Here is a 23760-nt window from a genome sequence, read left to right as displayed (position 1 = left end):
TTTTACGCAACATATGACATGTATTGGCATTTTATTTAATGAATCAAGCCCAAAATGTTTTGTTTTTGGTGGAGTTATCCTTTGATAAATATGGTATATGTTTGTATTTTCTTATCTCCTAAAAATCATAGCTTTTAGATCTTTTTATTTCAAATTCTGTAAAATATTACATCCTAAATGTTATATGAAGGGGAGGGTGGATATTTGTTAATGTTTATGGTCCTCCAATAGACATTTTTACTAAGCAATCCTGGCAAACACTAATTCCACCTCTCTGTCCTTGCAGACCATTAGAAGAGCCCATGGAGGACGAGCCAGTGCCCTGATCTCCCCTCCCTTGGACTCCACACGCCACAATCCTTTTTTTATTTTCCTTTCTTAGTTTTTGTTATGGTGATCGGTTTATTTTTTCTATTAAAACCATGAAACATAAAAAAAAAAACAAGAAAAAAAAACCACAAGAAAACTAAATGGATCAGATGTCCTGTGTCCCAGAGGGCAAGACTAGCACACCCACCCTCCCTATTCTTGGGTACCCTCACTGTAGCTGACACCCCAATTCTGCTGCTGAGCCTGGTCTCCCATTAACACTAAATGCTACTGCCAATGTCTCATTAATCTGTGCCTCATAGACCACTAAAACACGCACAGGCTCCTTACACTACTGCCACATGTCTTAGATTGTACTTGTCACCTACACACAGTGGATTTTGGCCATTTTGTGGCCAGAAACAATATTAAATACAATGCAACCTATTGTGTTAGTGATTTTGCTGGCTCCTAGTGACTTTAATAACCTGTGAATATTGATTCAGACTACAAAATGGCTACCTCCACTGTGTGTAGAGAACAAGTGTACATTCAATTTCTACATTATCAGTGCCTATGTTCAACATCCAAAAATTCCTTGTCTTTTTTCCCAGAAATTTTTCAATTTCATCAATTATTTAGTGCCAAGAAAATAGTTGTAAAATGCAGTATAATGAAAGCTACAGTATAGGAAAGTTAGAGATGGTCAAATCATTTCAGGACAAAGGTCAGTTTACCACAAATTTGTTTCTACTATGGCTTTTTAGCCACCTCAAAGGTTTGCAGATACTGCTGCTTAAACACATGTTTTTGTCATTAAGATAAAGATTAATGTGAATTAAGATTAATGATAATGTGAAATGGCCAGTTCAGCAAAATAGATATGAACGTACATTAATAAGATGTACGGAGTCAAACAATAGCCATGTTCTGTTCTTTATATAGTACCAGTAATAACCAGCATATTATAGTACAACTTACGATGATGTTATTATTTATATGAAGGGTACAGAAGCAATTGGAGCTTTCTGTCCTTCAGTCAAGCTCATATAAAGAAGCATTACATATACACATTAAAAATATTAAGTCTTTTGGTCATTCTCGAGATTGAAACATGGTGGCCATTTTGTTGATCTGCTTATAGTACACTTCGTGTTTATATGTTTGAGCTTAACCAGTAGAGTGAGAAAATGCACAATGTTCCCAGTTCTGTACATACAATCCATATGCAGCCGTCTTCTTCCTCTAGTCCAGCAGAAAATTAGCACTTCTTTTAATTTATCCTAAGAATGGTATTGCACTAGGAAAATAATATAAATAAATTCTAAAAAAAAAAAAAAAAAAAAAAAAGGCTGCCTAAACGAGTCAACACCGTTGACTATTATAAAATTTCAATCATCGGGACGAAAATATCCAAGGCTTTCTTCACAAAAACAAAGTATTTTCTTGGCTAATATTATCTCTGTATAAAACTACCAGTGGTTATGAAGGTTATCACTCAGATATTTTGCTTAAAGTGGCATGAAGGTTTAGGTTCAGATACAGTCTAGGGACATATCATTCATAGGTAAAATAAATCATATATTATAAAGTATACCCCATGACCTATACAACATGGAAGCAGGCATTTTGTGAGCTGAACCAATATGCAGATTGTAAAATCACTAGGAAATAGTGACATCACTTAGGTATGAGGAACTTTGTCATTGATGTCACAAGTCTTTATTGAATTAATATTCTCCTAAATATTGCTTTGGCCAACAAAATGGCTCCAGAATATTCAAATTAAATAGAAAAAAAATGCTATATGACAAATGAATGGTTCGTCCCTTACAACAAAATAATAATTCTGTAGTTGATAAATGTCCCATTGTAAGTATGTATGTGTGTATATGTGCATTTTATTCATATGTTTCACTTAGCTGTCACAAAAATTAAGGAAAAAAAAAAAAGAACGTAACACTGTATGTGCATCCGTGTTAATGTGAACATATACACACAACACATACATCTATAAATTGGATAGGCTATCCTACCAAGGACCAAATTCAGTATATTACACGTGTCTACTAAGTGATTTCACAATTTTGTAAGCTAAGTTTTGTAATCTTTTAGATATTTAATGTTCCCATCTGTTCTTAAAAGTAATTTCACCTTTCCCCTAATCATATATTATGTTAATAATGACATTGACTGCTATGCAAGTCGGTCCCTTTGTAACAGAAGTGTGTAGCCTTTGGATGTCTAGCTGTTGGATCATCCAGGTAGTAGAATAACATCTCGAGAGCCAGTGCCTGCTTTACACTCACTTGTTTGGATAGAATGCTTCTGTTACAAAGGTTCAAACTAAACAGAATCACACAAGTCACACACAGGAAGATATTCAATTGGCAAATGGGTTTATGGTTAATATGTTGAGATCTATTAATTGAATAGCCATTTCCTAGGATGGCCTAATACTGGCTAAACACTACTTTAGATGTGTACTTATTATTCATTTATAGTTAAAGAGCACCTGCCTTGTTATACACAATGGAGGCAGCCACTTTGTGGGTTGAACCAATGTTCATCAGAATGCAGCCAATTAATTCACTAGAAACCAGTGACATGACTGTGGCTTTTCTTGAGAAATATTTATGTAGCACTGATTTCTAGCTTGCCCTGTGCTGTTTGGCACCCTCAGGTAGCTGACAGTTCTGGATTACTGCTGTGTTTTCAGCTATGCATTTATACCAACAGGAAGTTGTTTATTTCCAGTACCCGGGATACATCGCTCTCTTGTGTTGTATACAACGGTATCCACGGGGCAGCAGTGTGTCCTATCCCAGGGCCAAAGGAAATAAATTACTTTTCCTGATTTATATAAATCCATTGCTGTACAGCAAAGAAAAAACACTAAAATAAACAATATTTAGTAAAATTGCAAGAATAGCCAAACAACAACTGAAGGTTAGGGAGTTATTAAACGTTACTGTTAAAATGTCATTATTATTTAAGACTAATGTATTTAAAATTTGACAGGACTGACATATAACGTATAGAAAATGTATGGTAACGGTTTTGGGGGTTGGCACTGCAAATTCCTTTAGAAAAAGAGAAAAACTCTTTCTTACTCATTTGGAGGAAGCTGTTCATGTTCTTGTTACTCTTAATAGACAATGTAGCAAGAACTCACAAAGACTAAGACACAGCAGGAGGATACTCTTCACAACCTGGACCTGAACTGTGTAATAACAATGAGCTTCCCCAAATGTGAAACAGCACTTACAACAGCAAATGTTCTTAAAACGTCTATATTGTACGCCTCTATGTGACTGTCCCTTAATCTTGTGTTAGATGACATCTAATATGTTATGCATAATAAATAGAAGATAAGGAATTATATCCTACCTGTTGCCCCCACCAGTGGAGACGGCCATGTTCTGGACTGACAGAGTATTCAGTCTATGACTTCTCTAGGAACCAGTGACCTCACTGAGAAATGAGGCACAAAATAGCTGCCTTCCATTTAAGAAGGTGACTAATACACTTTAAACTGCTAAATAGTGTCAATATAAGACTGGTAGTCTTATGAAACAGACACCTTTATGCTACAAAATTATTTGTACCAGATATAAATAACATTTAAATTGTCTTTCTGCATAAATAAAAAGTACCTTTTTATCACATAAGGAGCAACACAAACGAGGACATGTATAGTTACTTGGTTCAAAGTAGACCGTGCACTTTATTTTAGGCATTATGTTTTATATAGGAAGCAGAGGCCTGCACTTCGAGCGTCCACAATGTTAGTACCAGATGGCTTAATCTGGTAGTCTGTCTTTGGGTTTTCTTTTAAGAAAAATGCAATTGAGGAGATAGAAATGATCTTAACTGTAGGTCAAACGAAGGCTCCATTAATGGATTCTCAACATATTAAACAAGAGACTTGGTCTCAAACATTGTTTACAATTTTTTTGCTCTTACAAAAGCCAGAATGTTTCAGGGGGACAAAGTGGTATACAGTGTGGGTGGGTCCACCTTTTTAAAATGATGTCTTAAGGTTTCAATCCCTCTCTCACCATCACATGCAGTGGACTTGTGCAACTGTCTCGTAATTTGTTGTGTAAATAAATATATATATTTTTTTCTAAATTAATAATAAAAAAAAACCTCACATGTTGTTCGGCAGTATTACGTGCAGAGTTGGGAGCTCTGGGTGGACCCCAAGAAAGGCTGGTCCGCTGTAAACTCCTTTTTGTGTGTCTCTATGTCTCCCTCACATGCTGTGGGTCTGAATTTTCATCTGAGTATTTTGTAATATGTCCTGTTTGTCCTTGTATAAATAAAAATGTGCTCAGACTTGCAGGAACCTCTCTGGATGTCTGATTTTGGGGGCTTTTAAAAAATCTGAAAATCTATTCCTTTTAAGTGGGATTTCAACTTTGGAACAACTTATCTGTTTAGGTGTAGCAATCCAGTGGTGGTCCCCTCTGGAAATACAACCAATACATAAGAAACAAACACACCTCAAAAACTACCTGGCGGGGATCAAGGTCAAAACTGAAACAGGACACGTAGAGGTGAGTGGGCTTAACGCAACCTGTAATTGGACATATATTAACAGAACATATATTAACAGAAGCTGTACTTCATTAGATACACCACATTTTCCATCCAAAAGTATGATGCTTGCACCAAATGGATGTTTTTACATTTTGTTGTGTTGGGGGGAAAAAGGGCCAATAGTTGTGTTCACATACAGTATATTATAATGAAACGTTAGGCTTTTTTCACAAGAATAATAGAAAATGAAACAATTCACGCTGCAAAGTGTTTTAGAAAGTTAAAGGACAAAAATCTCACATTCCTAAGAAGCATGTTTCACCTCCACATAAAATAAGAAATAGAACAGGAAATTTGTACATCAGAACCGGTCAGTCTCTCTTGTGCGTGTTCACTGAGTTAAGTCTCCTTGTTATATAGGGGACCAAAATAATAACAACTATGGGACAGAGAGAATAGCGCAAAAAGTTCAAAAGATAGTAGAGCAGAGGGGGAGTTATTGGAAGAGGAAGTGATTGCTGGAGTCTCAGAAAGAGAATAGAGAGTAACAGACAAATGCCTCTTTCACGGTGTCCCAGAGTGACTGCATCCATTCTGTGGTATAGTGGACAGTGAAGGGCAAATCCCAATCCTAGAGCGTTCCCTGCACTCCTGGTCACCGAAGAAAAGGGTCTTGTCTCTGGCCGTATCCATTCTGACTTTGAACACCATTTATTGGCTAGATGAATAGACCTAACATCACCAGAGAGACGAAAGGAATATTTTAGAAGAGCAGAAAAGATGGAAGCAATGCACACCACTTATCCTTAGTCTTCATCAGTACAGTAGAACATCAGGTTTATCAGTTAAGATATGCTAATCCATAAGTAGATCCCAACATCTCACTGTGTGTCACAGTGATCCTGGCATGTGCCGGAGGTCATACTCACCATGAAAGGTCCATCCTGAGTGCGCTCATTCCCCAGTAAACGAGAAGAGCCCCGAAGAGAAGAAACAGAGAAGCCAGTGCAAAAAATCCAAACCCATGGTCATGGGGAACACTACGTGGCAAGATGTGTCCTAATAGCACTCCTAGGTGGGACAGATACAATTCATTTGCTTGGATCTTATTTATACCAGGGTTATCCACCATATAGGAACCACTAAACACATACAAGCAAAAAAATTAACTTTTTCGTGTCTAGTAGCCCTGGTTACCAGAGAGCTCATGAATTACACTATATAAGCAGGCACAGCAGCATGTTTTAATAGTTTCTGAAATAACCATTATATTGTTGACTAATTAGATCAGTGACATATTAGCACACATATTCAATTCTTGGCGGTTTCCGCCTTGGAAAAACTATTAGTAAGCCGGATTTCAGCTCGCCGCTCTCTGAGCCGCGAGCTGAAATCCAGCGAGAAAAGTGCAGTAATACCGGTATTTACGCGCACTATTACGGTAATGATGGTAATAGTGCGCGCGCCGCAAGATTTTTGGCTATAATGCCAACAATTGAATATGCCCCATAAAATTAAATATGTTATACAATCCAATCATTAGTCTGCTAGATTGATCAAAATATATCACTTGGATCCAACATATTAAAATTCACAAAAGTGCACCAGATTATTCACATTAAAATGTTCAATCAAAACAATCAGTTATTGTTTTAAACAATTAGTTATTGTTTTAAACAATTTTGTCACTCAGATATGACTGTTAACCCTTACATGAAAATATTTTTTCATTGCAAGTATTTTGGACTACCAAAATAAAGAGCGTAGCCAGTTTTAGGGAGCAGATAGCTGACATGGAAACTGTTCTAATTGATGATGGAGCACTGTACTTCCATCACATTGTTGCCTTTATTTTATACTTCCCTTTTATTTTAGTCTAAAAAATTAATAATGGTTATTGCTCATAATGATTTCCTCCTGACAGTTTGTTCATTGTGAGCGCTTACTGCTCAATTTCATTTTCCTAGCAGAGAACTAGTTTAATGCCACGTGCACAGAGACAGGTTATGATAAAAAAAAACTGCTGGCTCTGTGATTAGGAGGACAGGAAGCTGAAAAGTGATACACGTTCTGGTATGAAATACATTTAATAAAACACATTTCCCAACTTGAGCTTAGTAGTTGCTCCACCCTGTAATGGGAATTCCCTGAACATTTAATTTAGAACAGCTGTCTTGATCACTCTCACATGCCATTCATGCCTCTATGTTACTGTTCTTCATAGACTACATACAATCTGGGCTATATGGGAGGAAACAAGACAATGGAAATAGGTAACAGTGCAACCGCAAAGCAGTTCCATTCCTGTATACTGCCTCTGGTGTCATAGAATTTCCAAGCTCTTTGAAAGTGCGTAGGGTGCTTTGTGGGTATCTCAGGCATGTATAGAGTGATGAATGAACAGGAAAAAGACGGTGACTAAAAAGGGGCACTCGAGGATGTGTGGATTGAAAAATAATAACTAGATAAAATAAATTAACTTTATTAATATTCATTAAAAATGATAAATCATTCTACTAACAAAAAGCTAAGCAAAATATAAAAACAGGACATACACAGTGAATATAAAATTGCAGATCAACTGCAATATTGCTCTGTGGTCAAGGTCTTGGAACATTATTAAAGACACTATGTCTGAGTTAATTATAATTATGTAGAAATAGCCATATCATAGACTATAAGTAAGAAGAATTGGGATAGAGTATGGGATTCATGCCCTGAATGAGTAGAAATATTGTAATATAGAGAATTTATAATGAATGTGTCACGAGCCGCGGCAGCTCGCTTCCTGTGCCCTCTGACGTCCCGGCCGTCACCTCTTCAGCGCGGCATCCCGGCGCGCACGCGCATATTGTTAAAATAATCAGATTCAGCCTGTGGGCTGAATTGGCAGGCATTAGCCTGCAAGTGTGTATCCAGGGGCAGGCCCTGATTGGTCCATCTGGGTAATTAAGGCAAAGAGGTCTGTGAGGTCGCTCTGTTTGTCAAGTGTCCAATATTATATAGGCAATGCTTTGGCTCTCTTTCCCCTCATTTCAAGATAATACTACCAAGTTACTTTACTAGCCTATTAGTGGGGACTTTGAATGTACTAGCGGTCAGTGTTTTTGTATAGGAGGATTAGACTGACTCCTCTCCTGCATATCTGTCTTAGCTGGAAGGCCAAGTATCAAACATTATTTACTATTATTATTATTTATTATTATTCAATACTTCGTATTGAAAAGAGGGGTATATTAGTAAATGTGTTGCAAGTAGAATAATATATTATTACCTACTTACTCTTGTTACAAGATACAACTTTTGATGGTCATAGATTAGTTAGTATACTTGTAATTATCTCAATTATCTTGTGTGACTGAAATTCTATTGCTTTAGTGTGTTAGTCAGAGGCCTAGATAGATTAAACAGGTTTCTAGGCTCACCAAGACCTATACTTTCTAGGAATAAGAGGCTGCAGTCTGTAAATCCTCTCCTATCCCTCTCTGATTCCGAGAGGTCATCAGAAGAGGAGGGTGAGGCCTATTCTCGACTCAGATTCAACCCAGGTCACGGACCTGGAAGAATCCCGTAGATATCAGGGCATTGACGATCTGGTTCTGGCAGTTACACAAGCCCTGGACCTTATGGATTTGGATGAACCCAAATCTTCAGATCAAGGTCTTTTCCAAAAAAATGAGAAGGCGCGCTATCTGTTTCCATAGTCAGTGGAATTAACAGACATAGCAGAAGCAGCCGGACTGGAAGTTTACTATTCCAAGGAGATTCCTTGCCCTGTACCTGTTGCAGGAAGAGGATCTGGCCCTCTAGGAACAGATCCCAAAGGTCACCACTCCACTGACTTAGCCTACTGCCAGGTGATCCTGGATCAACCACCACTGAAAAGACACCCTCGCTTTGGAAGACAAGGAAGGTGCCAGGAACAGTGGCCCTGCAGGATGCCACTGACCACAAGGTTGAGGGACATTTAAAATCAATCTATGTAGCGGCAGGCACCATGTTTTCATTGGCGTGGAAGCATGGGCCGAACAGATGGCGGGGGGACTGCAGGAGTCAGACTTGCTTCCCCTTGCCCTGCATCTAAAGGAGGCATCTGGATACTTATGAGGCGGCCCAAAATGCAGCCTCCATTTCATCTTCCATATCTGCATCGGCGGTGGCAGCTAGAAGGACCCTATGGCTGAGGTCCTGGGACGCATATACAGAATCTAAGAAGTCGCTTGAAAAACATTACCTTATTCAGGCACAGTATTATTTGGGCCCGAATTGGACAACATTATCTGCCAGGCCACTGGTGGCAAATGTACTTTTCTGCCAGTAAATGTACCTGAGGCAAAACCACCTAGATTTGGTTCTTTTCGGCAGCCCTTTCAGGGAGGCTCCTTTGCCAGAGGTCAGACGAATAGAGGCAGACCGACTGGTAACAGGGGACACTCTTACAAAGGTAGGTCCTCCCACTCTATGAGACTCCTGTCCTCCAAACTTCTGGAGAAAACATCATCTTGACAGTCATCCACCCCTTCTTGCATCAGCAGGTGTGGGGGGACGCGGTTGAGTTTGTTCAGGGAACAGTGGATAGCATCCTCCGAAGACCATTGGCTTTGCGGGATCATGACGAGAGGGTACATGATAGACCTGTCAGGTCCAGCCCCTCAACGGTTCTTTGCAACCTCTTTGCCCTGTGATCCAGAAAGGAGACAGGCGATGCGGCTCTGTGTCGATTCTCTTCTTTCTGCAGGAGTCATTTGCATGGTACCAGTCAACCAGAAAGGACAAGGGTTCTACTCAAACCTGGTCCCGAAGCCAATGGATCATTCAAACCTATTTATAATTCAAAAATGTTAAATCTACACCTACGGGTGGACAGATTTCACATGGAGTCCCTCCAATCAGTAATCAATGGATTGGAGACAGACAAATTTTTAGCTTCAATACATAAGACGCTTGCCTTCGCGTCCCCATTTGGGAGGGACATCAGTCACTTCTCAGATTTATGGTAGTATTGGCCCACTACCAATTCAGAGCACTCCCCTTCAGCCTTTCCACAGCGCCTAGAGTGTTCACATAAATCATGTCTGTAATCGCGGCATGTCTTCGTTTCAGAGGGGTAAAAATAATACCATATTTAGACGACCTCCTCATAGAGGCCACATCAGCAAATCTGTTACAACAGCACCTGACTCTTACCATCAGGATCCTGGAGCATCATGGTTGGTTAATAAACCTGCACAAATCACAATTGATTCCCTGCCAGCGGATGACATTCCTGGGGCTCATCATGGACCCCAGAGAATAAAAGGTGTTTCTCCCGGAGGACAAGGCCAGGTCGTTGCAGGAAGTAACTACACGGGTCCTGGCCACTCCCAGTCTAACCATTCACTTATGCATGCGTCTCCTAGGGTAGATGGTGTAAAACCTTTGAGACAATTCCTTACGGTCGATTCCATTTCCGCTGCTTCCAGTGGGATCTCTTAACAAAGTGGTCAGGTTCCCATATACAGTTGGAACGCAAGAGGATCCACTTGTCTTCCAAAGCGAGGGTGTCTCTTCAGTGGTGGTTGATCCAGGATCACCTGGTTGTAGGCAGTCCTTTGCCCCGTAGTCCTGGATCATAGTCACCACAGACGCCAGCTTGAGGGGATGGGGGGCTGTGGCCCTTCACTTACGACTTCAAGGCCTTTGGTTGACTCATGAGTCTTCTCTATCTATTATTATTATCATTTATTTGTTAGGCGCCACAAGGTATCCGCAGCGCCGTACACAGTACAAACAGTAGACTATACAGGGTGAAATAGTACAGAACAATAAACAAAAATACCAATACTTCAGAAACTCTAGGCAGGCTGATGCAATAAGCAAGGAGCAGAAGAGCAGGTGAGGAGACAGGAGGGAAGAGGGCCCTGCTCATCTGAGCTAACATCCTAAGGGTGGGTAGACAGAACAGGCACAAGGGGAGAGAAGAGAGAGCGAGTGGAGGAGGTGAGGTGGTCAAGTAGATGGTTGGTAAGCTTTACGGAAGAGGTGAGTTTTCAGTGCGTGTTTGAAGGAGCACAAAGTAGAAGAGAGACGGATGGAACGAGGGAGGTCATTCCAGTGAAGGGGGGCTGCACGGGAAAAGTCTTGGATTCTGGAGTGAGAAGAGGTGATAAGAGAGGAGAGGCGGCGGTCATTGGCTGAGCGCAGGGAGCAAGCAGGAGTGTGAATGAAGAGGAGGTTAGAGATGTAGGGGGCAGTAGAGTGCGAGAGAGCCTTGTACATGGTGGTGAGGAGTTTGAAAAGGATTCTGTAGGGGAAGGGAAGCCAGTGTAGGGCGAGGCAGAGAGGGGAGGCCGAAGAGGAGCGGCGTGAGAGGAAGATGAGTCTTGCGGCCGCATTGAGTATAGAGCGGAAGGGGGAGAGATGGGAGTGGGGGAGGCCAGTGAGGAGGAGGTTGCAATAATCCAGGCGGGAGATGATGAGTGCGTGGATGATAGTTTTGGTGGCATCCTGAGAGAGGAAGGGACGGATGCGGGCGATGTTGCGTAGTTGGAAGCAACAGGACTGGGCAAGGGAATAGATGTGGGGGGCAAAAGAGAGAGAGGAATCGAGGGTGACACCCAGGCAGCTGAGTTGGGTAACAGAGGAGATATCTATCACCATTCTGGAGTTGAAGATCTTCGGGGCGCCCAGTCCATGCTTCAGGGATTCCCGGTCAGGTTACAATCCAACAATGCCATGGCAGTGGCTTATGTCAGACAGGGCGGGACCAAAAGTGCAGGAGCAATGACGGTGGCAGCACAGATCTTGGCCTGGGCAGAATGTTCCCTCAATCTCAGCAGTGTTCATCACAGGCATCCAGAACTGGGAGGCAGATAATCTAAGCAGTCATGCGGTGATGCCGGGGGAGTGGCAGGGAGTCTTGCATATCGAGCCTCCTTATGTCACGCCTACGACATCCTGGGATCTCAACCTCGTACTTGATATGCTTAAGGGGCTTCCTTATGAACCATTACATTCGGCAGATCTAAGGTTATTACCGTGGAAAGTAAGCATTCCTTCTGGTGATTGCATTGGCTCATAGAGTTTCACAGTTAGGAGCCCTTTTTTGTCATGAGCTATATTTGGTTTTTCACGAGGACAGAGCAGTTCTACGGACGATCCCTTTGTTTGTACCGAAGGTGTTTTTGGCCTTTCACACGAACCAAGAAATTGTGGTTGCAGTATTTAAGGCGTGGGCATCGTCCTCCGGACAAAATTCGAAGCAATGTTTGGATGTGGTCAGGGCTCTCCGAATTTATGTGAGGAGGACCTCCCACATTTGGCGCAGATTCTTAATTTATTATTTTCGATTCCCATAAACGAGGATGATGAGCCTCAAAACAGTCCATTGCAAGATGGATTACTGCAGCCATTAGGCAAGCTTATGTCAGTGCTAACCTACCTGTGCCAGGTCGACTTACTGCCCATTCCATCCGTTAGGTGGGGGCGTCTTGAGCAGCAAGAAATGGGGCCTCAGCAGACCAGCTTTGCAGAGCCGCCACCTGATCGTCCGTCCATACTTTCACAAAATTTTAGCAATTCCATGTCTTTGCGTCTACGGACACCAATTTTGGCAGTAGTGCTTTACGTGCCAGGCTGTCAGCTGTCCCAGCCTTAGTGGGGCTGCTTTAGAACATCCCCTAGGTAGCAGTGTCCCCCAGATAGGATGAAAGAGAAGAGAGGATTTTTATACTTGCGATGAATCCGTTTCTTGGATTCCATCTGGGGAACACTGCGTTCCCTTCCTTCTGCTGTATGGTCTTTGATTGTTTGGCCTATCTTCCTTGGGGCTTTATCATTAAACTGAGAAGCTACAGGGGGTTGCAGAGGGGAGGGGTCTGTCAGCATTGATACATTAAACAAGTTAACTAGTTAAGTGCCAACTCCACATTCCCGTCATTCAACCCATGGTAGTAGTGCCCCTCAGATGGAATCAGAGAAACGGATTTATTGTAAATATAAGAATCCTCTTTTCAAACACTCCTAGTAACTAGAACTGTCCATGCCCTGCACAGAATTAATTCTGTGCAGATAAATTGATTATATGATGGGAGTTGGCTGCACAACAATTCTCACATGTCTACATACTGTAATATCATAAGGATTTATACAGTGCTTCTTCTCTTACCAGTAAGGATCCCAGCCAGGACCTGGTGAGGGAAGTGTGCTAGGATAAGCACCCTGGAAACGGCAATGCCCACCATCAGTAGAATGTACAGAATGAGTGGAACAAACCGTTCCATGCCTCTGTAATAACATAATTCATATATTAATGTTGATAAAGTGTAACATATGGCAATTAACATGTAGGTCAGGATCATTAATTTCTATACAGAATGAGCAGGCAATATATATAAGGATTAAGTTTTACACATCACTACAAAGAGAGGAGGCAGCTGTTTTATGGGATAAACCAATATTATTTAGAATGTGGCTGATCAATTGACTGAGAACCAATGACCTCATGGAGGCATGAGGCTAATGAATTGATATGGTGATTTTTTATGAATATTGGTTCAGCCCACAAAATGTGTGTTGGGTATACTTTTTTTGCCTGCAAAATGAATGTATGCGAGTTGTCTGAAAAAAAGTATCTATATTATTGTAAATGTACTGTATATCCTAGAAGTCACACTGCTATTCATTATGAAGGTTACCACAGATTGGAAGTTGGCCAATGTCAAGTATGGTGCAAATCTTAGTGAATGCTCTTGGAAAGTGTGTGTACAGGTTCTTTTGCTTACATAATTTTTTGTACTACCAGTGTCAAAGCGAATTTAACAGTCTTTAATTATGTGTGTTAAATGCTTAAAATTAACTTGTGAATGAGGTCCTATGGTTAAAAGCAAGATTTATAAGCCACATGGATGTCCCAAGGCTACCTAAGATTCAGCATATCCAAAACAGAGCTTATCATCTTCCTTCCTCCCAGTCACCTCCCTTCAAGTCTCCCTCAATGTCAACATCATAATTTCCTCAGTTTTCCAAACTCACTGCCTTGGTTTAACACTTAACTCCGCCCTCTGCTGGACGTAGAGCCGTAACATAAAATTTTAGTGCCTGGGGCGAGAAGGAAAGTTGCCGCCCCCCTTGCCCTCACTTTTAACCAAATGAACCTTAAATATTCATAAACTGTGCCCCCCTTTAGCGTTGCGCCTTGGGCGGCCGCCCCTCCCCACAGCCCTAGTTACGGACCTGGATGGACTCTACAAATCCACCTTCAAAATATTGCTAGAATGCAAACTTTTCTTACCTAAGATGCAACAAGAACTCTTATCCGTTCTCTTATAATCTTCTGCCTTGACTAATGCAACTTACTCTTTCTATCTGCCATTTCCTCAACCCATATATCTCTGCTTCAATCCATTCTAAAGGCTGAAGCAAGACTGACTTTCCTCTCTTGATGCTCCACATCCGCTGTACCACTCAGAAAATCCCTACACTGGCTCCCCAGATCCGTTATGATCCAATTCAAGTTACTTTGCCTCACCTACAGAGCCCTTAACAACACTACCCCTTCATACATCTTAAACCTTACATTCTCCTTCACGCCCTCTAAGATGTGTCTCTGACCTTCGCCTCGCCTCTGATAACCACATCTCACTCCCACCTACAAACTTCTCCCATGCTACTACCCACTTATGGAATTCCCTACAATACCCAATCAGACTCTCCCCAGTGTTCAGATCTTTAAATACTCTCTGAAAAACACCTCTTTATTAGAGCCTACTCTACTCCCGTCTATACCGACACTGGCACACCCCCACAACTATCCCAATCTCCACACCTAAGCCACACTCACTCCTCTTGTCTCAGCTTTGCGTTTTTCCTACTAGATTATAAGCCAGTGGTAGGCAACAGGCAGCCCAAAGGCCTACAGCAGCCAGAGTCTTCACCTGCAGCTCCCTGCTGTAAAGCAGAGAATAAGACAGAACAGGAGCAGCTGGCTTCCGTTTCACGTGACCTCCTCTGCACAACGCAGGGAAGTCACCCAGCAATCAGAGGACGAGAGTGCATTCTGCACCATGTGCTCTCCCTTCTTCCTCTTCAGGCTCTGGCTGTGAAGGTAAGGTGTTTTTAAACTGGAGATTAGCCTGTGAGAGGGGGCAATGTGGGGAGGTGTGACTGACAGGTGGGAGGTCTGAGGGACATGTGAGGAGGTCCAAGTAATGTGAGGTGGTATCTGAGGGTTTGTGGGAGCATTTTATCACAACTGGGGCAGGGGGGGGGGGGGGGGAGGTTGAGAGCTTGTGGGGCTATTTTGGAGCAGTGGAAGGTCAGAGTGGCTTGTGATTGAATTTTGGAGCAAGTGAGGGGTAAGTGGGGGCATTTTGGGATGAATAATGTGGGGGTGTCATGGACATTTTGATGCTATTTTTTCATTCTTAAAATAAAGGGTTTTTGTTTAAGACTTAAGTTTTCTACTTCAACTACAAAAGTGATATTTCCTTGTTACTCACCTCTGTGAACGGTTAATACAGAACATCATTATGGGCCACAAAGCAGCTCCTGTGATCATGCAGTGTCCTGAAGGGCTTCCTGAGAACAATGTATATGGGGTTAGCGGCCATACAGAACTCAACGTTAGCACTTATTATGGCTCACTGCAAGCATATAATAACCCTGTAACACAATTCAGATCTAGAAGGAATACATTTTTTTGTGGTCCAATGCCTTACATGGTTCTCAAAATAATAGACAAACTATACTGTAAGGTTGCCCAGTTTAACTGTTGCTTGTCCTCACCGGGGCCTGTCTCACAAGTGGAAGGGAACTGCTTCAGGTTATGGCTATCAAACAGGCCTGATGCATGGACCCACCAAAATGGACGTTCTCCAAACAGTAACCTGTGAGAGGAGAGTAAACAATTAATGAAGGGTAACAGGTTATATAACATATGAGATTGCAACCAATGCTTTTACAAAATAAACTAATGATAACTTTAAGCCTGATATCTGTTTATGAAACAATTTGTTCTAAGATCTTTCAAAACCAGCTGTTGGCAAAAGTATTGCTCTGCTGTACAAACCCGTGAAAGTGCAAATAATCTAGTAAATTGTACTGTACTATCTTATCTTTCTTAACGTTATTAAGACATTGCCCACTCCATGTTTCTGCGAATTTATATCCTGCATTGTCAGTCACTGATTTTGATCAATAATTACACTGCTATTTTAGTAGCTGTGTATACAGCAGGTATTTTTTTCTTTTACCACCCCTGTGTTTACATTATTGCACCTTAATAAAGAACATATCCAATATAAGACTTTCATTTGCTTTTATTATATAGAGCATAGTATTATTAACTTGAAGATATATTATTAAAAGTAGTCCCCAGTCAGCAAAAACTGAGATTGTAGAATCACTTTTGCCATAAAACCCATTAGTTAACAACCCCTAAAGTTAGGTATGCTGCATGACTGTACTATAATTCATTTTCACTACAGATTTTACAAGGCAAGACATGCAACATGCGTATTAACCAGTTGCAATGACACCAGGCAACTTATGCATTTCACAGATGGTTGATTTACAGGACTGATCTAGGAACCTTGGCTTTAAGCCCAATTTATTATCATGGATGTAGTTCTTCTTTTAGTCTCCTAAACATAATGAAGGTCAAACAAAAGCTTACGTATTTACAGCTCACCATTTAAAGACAAGATTTAGCCATTCGCATATGATGCCTAACCACAGAACAGTCACTCCCAGTTTGTGCTGTAAAGCATATGCCAGTGGGAAGTATAGGAGAGATATGCAGCCAGGGTCTCCGAGATAGGTCACCCAGAGCCAGAAATCTTCAGAACCAGGGAGGTGTTCCTGCAGGTAACCAGCCAACACAACACCAGCGGTGTGTACTTCATCCATCTGCAACAGAGCAGACTAATGGCATTGACATGATCATTAAAGTGCGCCTATCACCATCAAATCATGATCTAGGACTAAACAATTCAATAAAATATCCATGTTACAGCTGCAGGTTCCATGAACACCTATTTGTCCCTCATTTTTTCTAACCTTTCCCATCAGTCCATTCCAAATGCCATACACTATGCATGTTACCCGACTGTCAATAAACATTTGTTTTAAAAAAAATATAAAAGAAAAGAATTAATATTCATGAATACGAAAGGTGATAAATAAACAAATTGATGATTTAATATAATACAGTAATCCTATCATATGAGAAATTGTAATATTCTGAAATTGTGAAAATATTCAAAGCAATTAAAGAAAAGTGAGAATCTGGTGGCTATATGTACAGTAAATATAATTTGGAAAGAATCAGAATATTTTAGAGATGCTCAAACCCAGTCCTCAGAGGCTGCTGGCTGGTCAAGTTTTCAGGACTTCTGTCTGTAAAAATGCATGATTACAGAGATCCTGGAAACATGAAATGTTGGTGGCTCTTAAGGGCTGAGCACCTCTGCAATACTAAGATACCACATTAGGTCAGATAATACAATTAGAAATAAGTCAGGTAATATGTATCAAAAATAAAAACAAGAACCTCAAAGTGTATACAAAATAAAATTAAATAAAGGAGAAGAAAAAAAAAAAAAGAGAGAAGTAGTAGATGGATTTTGCAGGCTATATAGCAGACAGTTGGAATGCACATATGACAAGTAGTCTAAACTGTGTTTGATGATTTAAAGATATAGGTCACAGGTCCATTAAATTATGCACATGGCTAGAGTGGCCTAAGGGCAGCGATAGGTTTGTACATATCTTCATTCTTTTGTATTAAAGGGAACCCCATGCAAAACAGATTTTTTATTTTCACTAAACCCCCCTTTCACCTAGTTGAAGCATGGGGAGTTCCATGCCCAGAGTTGCCAACTCATCCCTTTATTTACCCACATGTATCCATTATCTATATTCTGTGGCTGATTCACAGGGTATGTATTACAAAGCTTTAATAAACCACAGGATATTTATAATTTATGTGTCAGTAATTAATAAGATGAGTTGGCAAAGCTGCCCTGGACACCTGTGGATTGGGACAAACTTCCGTTGGTGCGTACTGAGTACCTCTGTCCAATCAGTTTTTGACTGTAGACAGCTGTATTCAGTATTTTCCAGGTTAGAGAACCATCTGATGCTGGCACTGGAGGGGGTGAGTGCCTCCTGTATATCAGATGTCCTGGGCAGGCTATTGCTCTATGTGCCCATTTGTTTTTTATTTTATACCTTGTCAAAAGAAAATTTCCTTCCACTCCTAACTTGGTGGTGGGGAGCATTTGAAGTACTGCACCACACAAAGCTGTGAAGGAAGGGTACTGTGACCTGATAAGACTTTTACATTCATGTTCTAAGCTACTACAAAATCCCAATTCTGCACAGTTACTTGTGGAGCAGTTCACACAAATGTCCTCCTCTGTGTCTGCCTAAAATAATGCTTTTCCAGTGAGGACTGTGTTCATTTTGTTTTGATCCTTACACTATCCACCGAAGCAGAGATTTAGAAAGCCAATTTGGCCAGCGACACAGATCAACAAATAATTGGGATCAAACATAATATTCCATGATTCCACAATATTCCATGATTCCATGAATCGCCCGCATCCGACCCTTCCTCTCACAAGACGCCACCAAAACCATTATCCATGCACTCATCATCTCCCGCCTGGACTACTGCAACCTCCTCCTCACTGGCCTCCCTCTCTCCCATCTCGCCCCGCTCCGATCTGTACTCAATGCAGCTGCCAGACTTATCTTTCTCTCACGTCGCTCCTCCTCTGCCTCCCCTCTCTACCAGGCCTTACACTGGCTCCCTTTCCTTTACAGAATCCTCTTTAAACTCCTTACTACCACTTACAAAGCTCTCTCCCAGTCTACTGCTCCCTCTCTAACCTCCTTACCATTCATACTCCCGCTCGCTCCCTGCGCTCGGCAAACGACCATCACCTCTCCTCCACTCTCATTACCTCTTCCCACTCCCGAGTCCAAGACTTCTCCCGAGCTGCCCCCCTGCACTGGAATGACCTCCCTCGCTCCATCCGTCTCGCTCCCATTCTGTGCTCCTTCAAACGGGCACTCAAAACTCACCTGTTCCTGAAAGCCTACCAACCATCCACTTAACCCCTCATCCACTCTGCTTGTTCTTCCTCCTCTCCCCTGGTCCCTTTTTCTCCCTTGCATCACTGCCTCCCTTCATGCCTGTTTTGTCCACCCTCCCTTAGGATGTAAGCTCGTATGAGCAGGGCCCCTCTCCCCTCCTGTCTTCATACCGACTCTTCTGCTCCACCCTCACTCCATGTCTGCCCGGAGTTTCAGAAGCATTGGTACTTAGTGTTTATTGTTCTGTGATGTTTTACCCTGTATGGTCTACTGTTCGTATTATGTAAGGCGCTGCGAAAACCCTGTGGCGCCCAACAAATAAATGATAATAATAATAATGATTATCCTATTGAAATTCTGACCATTCTTATTACAGATGTGAGTAAATTTCTGCACACCTCTTGTTTGAGAGTAAATTATCAGCCTATGAGCTATCTGTGTGATATAAGAATTGTGGCGGTTCCTTCAACATGATCCCAGATTAGTATCCATAGCCATTATGGGCAAGTAACACTAGTCACTTACAAACAGTAGAGGCATTCATTTTGTGAGCTAATCAATAGTCATGATAATACAGCTTATTGATTCCCTAGGCAACTTATTAATACAGAGCATAAAGGGCCTCAGTGTGATTATTATTATTATTAATCTTTATTTATAGGGCGCCACAAAGTATCCGTAGCGCCATACAAGGACAAACAATGGCACAGTACAAGGTGAAACAGCACAGTACAAGTAACAGTAAGCAATATAACTCTGGGGGCTCAGGCACAGCATGCAAGAGAGGGAGGGAGGGGAAAAGTGAGTATAGGCAGGTAACTATGGCCCAAGAGGGTGGGCACGGATGACAGGTTGAGAGTCACTGAGGGGAGCGGAGAGAAGCGAGAGGAGGTGAGCTGAGTAGCTGGAGAGCGCAGTTAAAAGTGATGGGAGAGAGGAGGTGGGGAAAGCCCTGCTCAAAGGAGCGTACAATCTAAAGGGAGGGGAAGACAGACAGACACATGGATGAGACGGAGAGATGGGAGAAACGGAGACGGAGTCGAGGAAGGGGGAGAAGGGAAGAAGGGATGAGAGAGAGAGGTAGCCGATGACTGGTGATGTCACCAGTTCCTTTTGACAGGCTGCAGTCTCATAATTAATATTAATTAGCCAATAGTAAACATACCTGCCAACTCTCCTGGAGTGTCCGGGAGACTCCCGGACTCCGGGTGGGTCTCCTGGATTCCCGGGTGAGTTTGACAGCCTCCCGCATCACCCACTTCCTGGTTAAATGGGTAGAATTAAATCCAAAACGCTGTGATTCCGAGAATCGAGGTATTTGGCCCCGCCTCTTGTTGTAAAATGACGCGTTTGCATCATTACATCACAGGGGCAGGGCCAAAATGACACAATTTTCTGAGAACCAACCCCCCTCCCCCTGGGCACCGACTGCCATAAGTTGGCAAGTATGATATTACTGAGCGACACTGGAGAAAATCCCGCTCCCTGGCTGATTTTCTCCATTTTACGTTCATCCTATCTTCCTACAGCTCCGCCCTCTCTCTCGCCAAACAATCTTTTTTTAAATCCCTCATCTCCTCCCAATCCTCCAACCCCCGCCGCCTCTTCGCCACCTTCAACACCCTCCTGTCCCCTCCTCTACCCTCCTCCCTTACCGCCGCTGACTTTGCCTCCTTCTTCTCCTCTAAAATCGAGGCCATCCGACGTGAATTCTCCTTCTCCCCTCCCTGCCCTCCCCACTCTTCCTCCCTCTCCCCCCAGCCACCAATCCCTCTTCTCCTTCCGCCCCACTACGGGCGAAGAAGTCCACTCTCTCATTTCATCCTCCCCCCCGTCTACCTGTCCCCTTGACCCCATCCCCTCCCACCTCCTCTGCTCCCTCTCCCCCACCACCTGCTCCCACCTCGCCCACCTCTTTAATCTGTCCCTCTCCACCTGTATCTTTCCCTCCTCCTTCAAACACGCTCTTGTTTCCCCCATTCTCAAGAAACCTAATCTTGACCCCACCTCTCTCTCCAACTATCGCCCCATCTCTCTTCTCCCCTTTGCCTCCAAAATACTTGAGAGACTCGTCTGCAGCCGCCTCTCCACCTTCCTCTCTGAGCACTCCCTCCTTGACCCTCTCCAATCTGGCTTCCGCCCTCTCCACTCCACCGAAACTGCCCTGGCCACAGTCTCCAATGATCTCCTCTCTGCTAAGGCCAGGGGCCACTTCTCCCTTCTCATTCTCTTGGATCTCTCAGCGGCCTTTGACACCGTTGACCACACCCTTCAATCCTTTGGCCTCTCTGGCTCCGTCCTGTCCTGGTTCACCTCTTACCTTGCTGACCATTCCTTCTCTGTCACCACCTCTGGATCTCTCTCCCCCCCCTCCTCCCTTCCAGTAGGGGTCCCCCAAGGCTCTGTTCTCGGACCCCTACTGTTCTCTCTTTACACATCTTCCCTGGGCAAACTCATCAGCTCCTTTGGTCTCAAGTACCACCTTTATGCGGATGACACCCAACTCTACCTTTCCTCTCCTGATCTCTCTCCCTCCCTCCTCTCCAGGGTGTCAGACTGCCTCTCTGCCATCTCCTCTTGGATGTCCTCTAAATTTCTCAAACTTAATCTTGCGAAAACCGAACTAATTGTCTTTCCTCCCGCTCATTCCCCCTGCCCTTCCGACCTCTCTATCACTGTACTCAACTCCTCTCTTTCACCTGTTCCTCAACTTCGCTGCCTCTGTGTCATCCTCGACTCCTCTCTCTCCTTTGCCCCTCACTTGCAAAATCTTACCGCTTCCAGCTGCGCAACATCGCGCACATTCGGCCATTCCTCTCCCAAGATGCCACTAAAGCTCTTGTCCACTCTCTTATCATCTCCCGCTTAGACTACTGCAACCTCCTCCTTACTGGCATCCCCCGCTCTCATCTCGCCCCCCTTCGCTCCGTTCTCAATGCTGCCGCTCGGCTTATTTTCCTTTCTCGCCGCTCCTCCTCTGTCTCCCCCCTCTACCAATCCCTTCACTGGCTCCCCTTCCCCTACAGAATCGTGTTCAAGCTCCTTACAATTACCTTCAAGGCCCTCTCCAACTCCACCGCTCCCTACATCTCCAGGCTCATCTCCATCCATGCTCCATCCCGCCCTCTGCGTTCGGCCAATGACCGTCGCCTCTCCTCCCCCCTGGTCACCTCCTCCCACGCTCGCATCCAAGACTTCTCCCGTGCTGCCCCCCTCCACTGGAACCAGCTCCATCAGAACTTCGCCCAACTTGTCCAGCTTCAAACGGGCCTTAAAAACCCACCTCTTCCTTATAGCATTCCAGTTCCCCACTTAACTGCCCTCCTTCCTGTCTCCCACCTCCTCGTCGCTCTCCTCTTCCCCCCTCCCCTCCGTCTTTGCCTCCGCTCTCCCCCTTTCCTCCTCCTACCCTTGCGTCTCTGTCTGTCCTACCCTCCCCTTAGATTGTACGCTCCTTCGAGCAGGGCCTCCTCTCCTCCTGTTCTCCACCACCTTAACTCTGCTCTCCAGCTCCTTGTCTCTTTCGTGAGGCCCTTCTACCCCTCTAGCTACCCCGCTGGGGCTCTCGCCTGTCATCTAGCTGTACTTTGAGCTTCCGAGTTAATGTGCTTTTTGTTAACTGTTCCGTGATGTCTCACCATGTACTGTATTTCTGTCTGTCCCTGTACGGCGCTACGGATACTTAGTGGCGCCCTATAAATAAATAATAATAATATTAAATAATAGTGGCCAAGCACTTTAATAATGTTTACCCCCCAAAAATTGTAACAGTAAAGAATGTGCCATTCTCATCAACCAATGAAGACTCAGTATCTTTGGACCAGCCATATTCACTACCTGCCACCTCAGAGAGTCTCACATAGAACATCACCAGATGGGCGATTTGGAGTACTGTGGACCCCATCAACATTTATTTATATAGTGCCAGCAGACAGCTTTATATTGTTTCAATCTCTTGATTAGCCTCCTCATATTGATGCACTGACATTGATTTAAAAAAAACAATAATAATGGAGGTGTGACGTGTCAGTACGTCCATACATTTTCTTTTACCCTGGGCAATCACATCTAAGTCTGCTATGGATGGTATATGTTACAATGACATGCTGTACCGACTGTAATAGTCTGACATAAGTCACACTATTGACACATAATTCGTGACATTTGCATGTGGCAAAGCACAATTACTAGGGCATAATATTTGAAGTGCAGAAATACAATTGAAGTTGAGAAAGTTACACCGGCTCCAGCATGCTTTGCAACTATGTGGTTTCCCACTTTATTGTGGAACTACAAGTCCCGGCATGCCCTGCAACTTGCTGTCAAGATACGCAGGGAATAGTGTTCCATACCAGCTGGAAAGACGCACTGGTACACTACACACCGTTTATATCCAGTCAGTGTCACTTGCGTGCGGCAGGTATACAATGTCCTGACAAGAGAGGAAGTGACACGACGTCACGCACACACTTACTACGTCAGAAACTAAGCTTTCGTCTCCTAGCAACGCTGAGTTCCCCACGTGACCCGCCTCTAGGGCTTACCGTTACCTCCGCCTGCCGGTAGGTGAGGTCAGTAATAACGCTAGAAGTTTGAATGACCCTTTTCCCCTCCTCCGCGCTGAGTTTCCCGTCACTTCTCCCACCCCCTCACATACGTCACACGCCCGAATCCATGCTTCAGTGTCCGCGCCTCCTCTTAAACCGCCTCTGTGACGGGTAGAAGATCACATGACCAGAGCGTGGCTGGGGTAGGTGGGCGGAGTCTCATTATAATAACCGTTCTGTTGTAATCACTTAGATGGTATTATTATTATATTGTTATTAT

At 43.2% G+C, this 23760-nt stretch overlaps 2 protein-coding genes across 14 annotated transcripts in view; one reads left to right on the top strand and one right to left on the bottom strand.

Moving 5' to 3' along the window:
* HDAC5 (histone deacetylase 5) overlaps positions 1-4656 on the top strand; it is a 65380-nt gene extending 60724 nt beyond the window's left edge. For all 7 annotated transcript variants that reach the window (XM_075177253.1, XM_075177254.1, XM_075177252.1 and 4 more), the window contains one exon: positions 287-4656. In XM_075177253.1, coding sequence (XP_075033354.1) covers positions 287-326 — 40 coding nt within the window. In that variant the 3' untranslated portion in view covers positions 327-4656. The remainder of the gene's footprint in view (positions 1-286) is intronic.
* On the bottom strand, positions 4013-23636 carry G6PC3 (glucose-6-phosphatase catalytic subunit 3). Of its 7 annotated transcripts, none has more exons than XM_075177258.1 (7): positions 23478-23636; positions 16523-16755; positions 15619-15719; positions 15333-15411; positions 13001-13119; positions 5784-5925; positions 4013-5586 (listed from the first exon to the last, which is right to left on the bottom strand). In XM_075177258.1, the coding sequence occupies exons 2-7, from the start codon at positions 16738-16740 to the stop codon at positions 5226-5228; spliced, it is 1020 nt and encodes a 339-aa protein (XP_075033359.1). In that variant the 5' UTR covers positions 16741-16755; positions 23478-23636; the 3' UTR covers positions 4013-5225. The 7 variants fall into 7 exon arrangements, with proteins under 7 accessions (XP_075033359.1, XP_075033358.1, XP_075033360.1 ...); XM_075177257.1 differs by having other exon boundaries at positions 16523-16740; XM_075177259.1 differs by having other exon boundaries at positions 16523-16740; positions 23484-23636.
* Positions 23637-23760: the final 124 nt, after the last annotated feature.

Source organism: Mixophyes fleayi, chromosome 6 (assembly GCF_038048845.1).
Source record: "Mixophyes fleayi isolate aMixFle1 chromosome 6, aMixFle1.hap1, whole genome shotgun sequence".
In the NCBI taxonomy this organism is placed as follows: domain Eukaryota; kingdom Metazoa; phylum Chordata; class Amphibia; order Anura; family Limnodynastidae; genus Mixophyes; species Mixophyes fleayi.
This window is presented reverse-complemented; position numbering and strand designations above follow the sequence as displayed.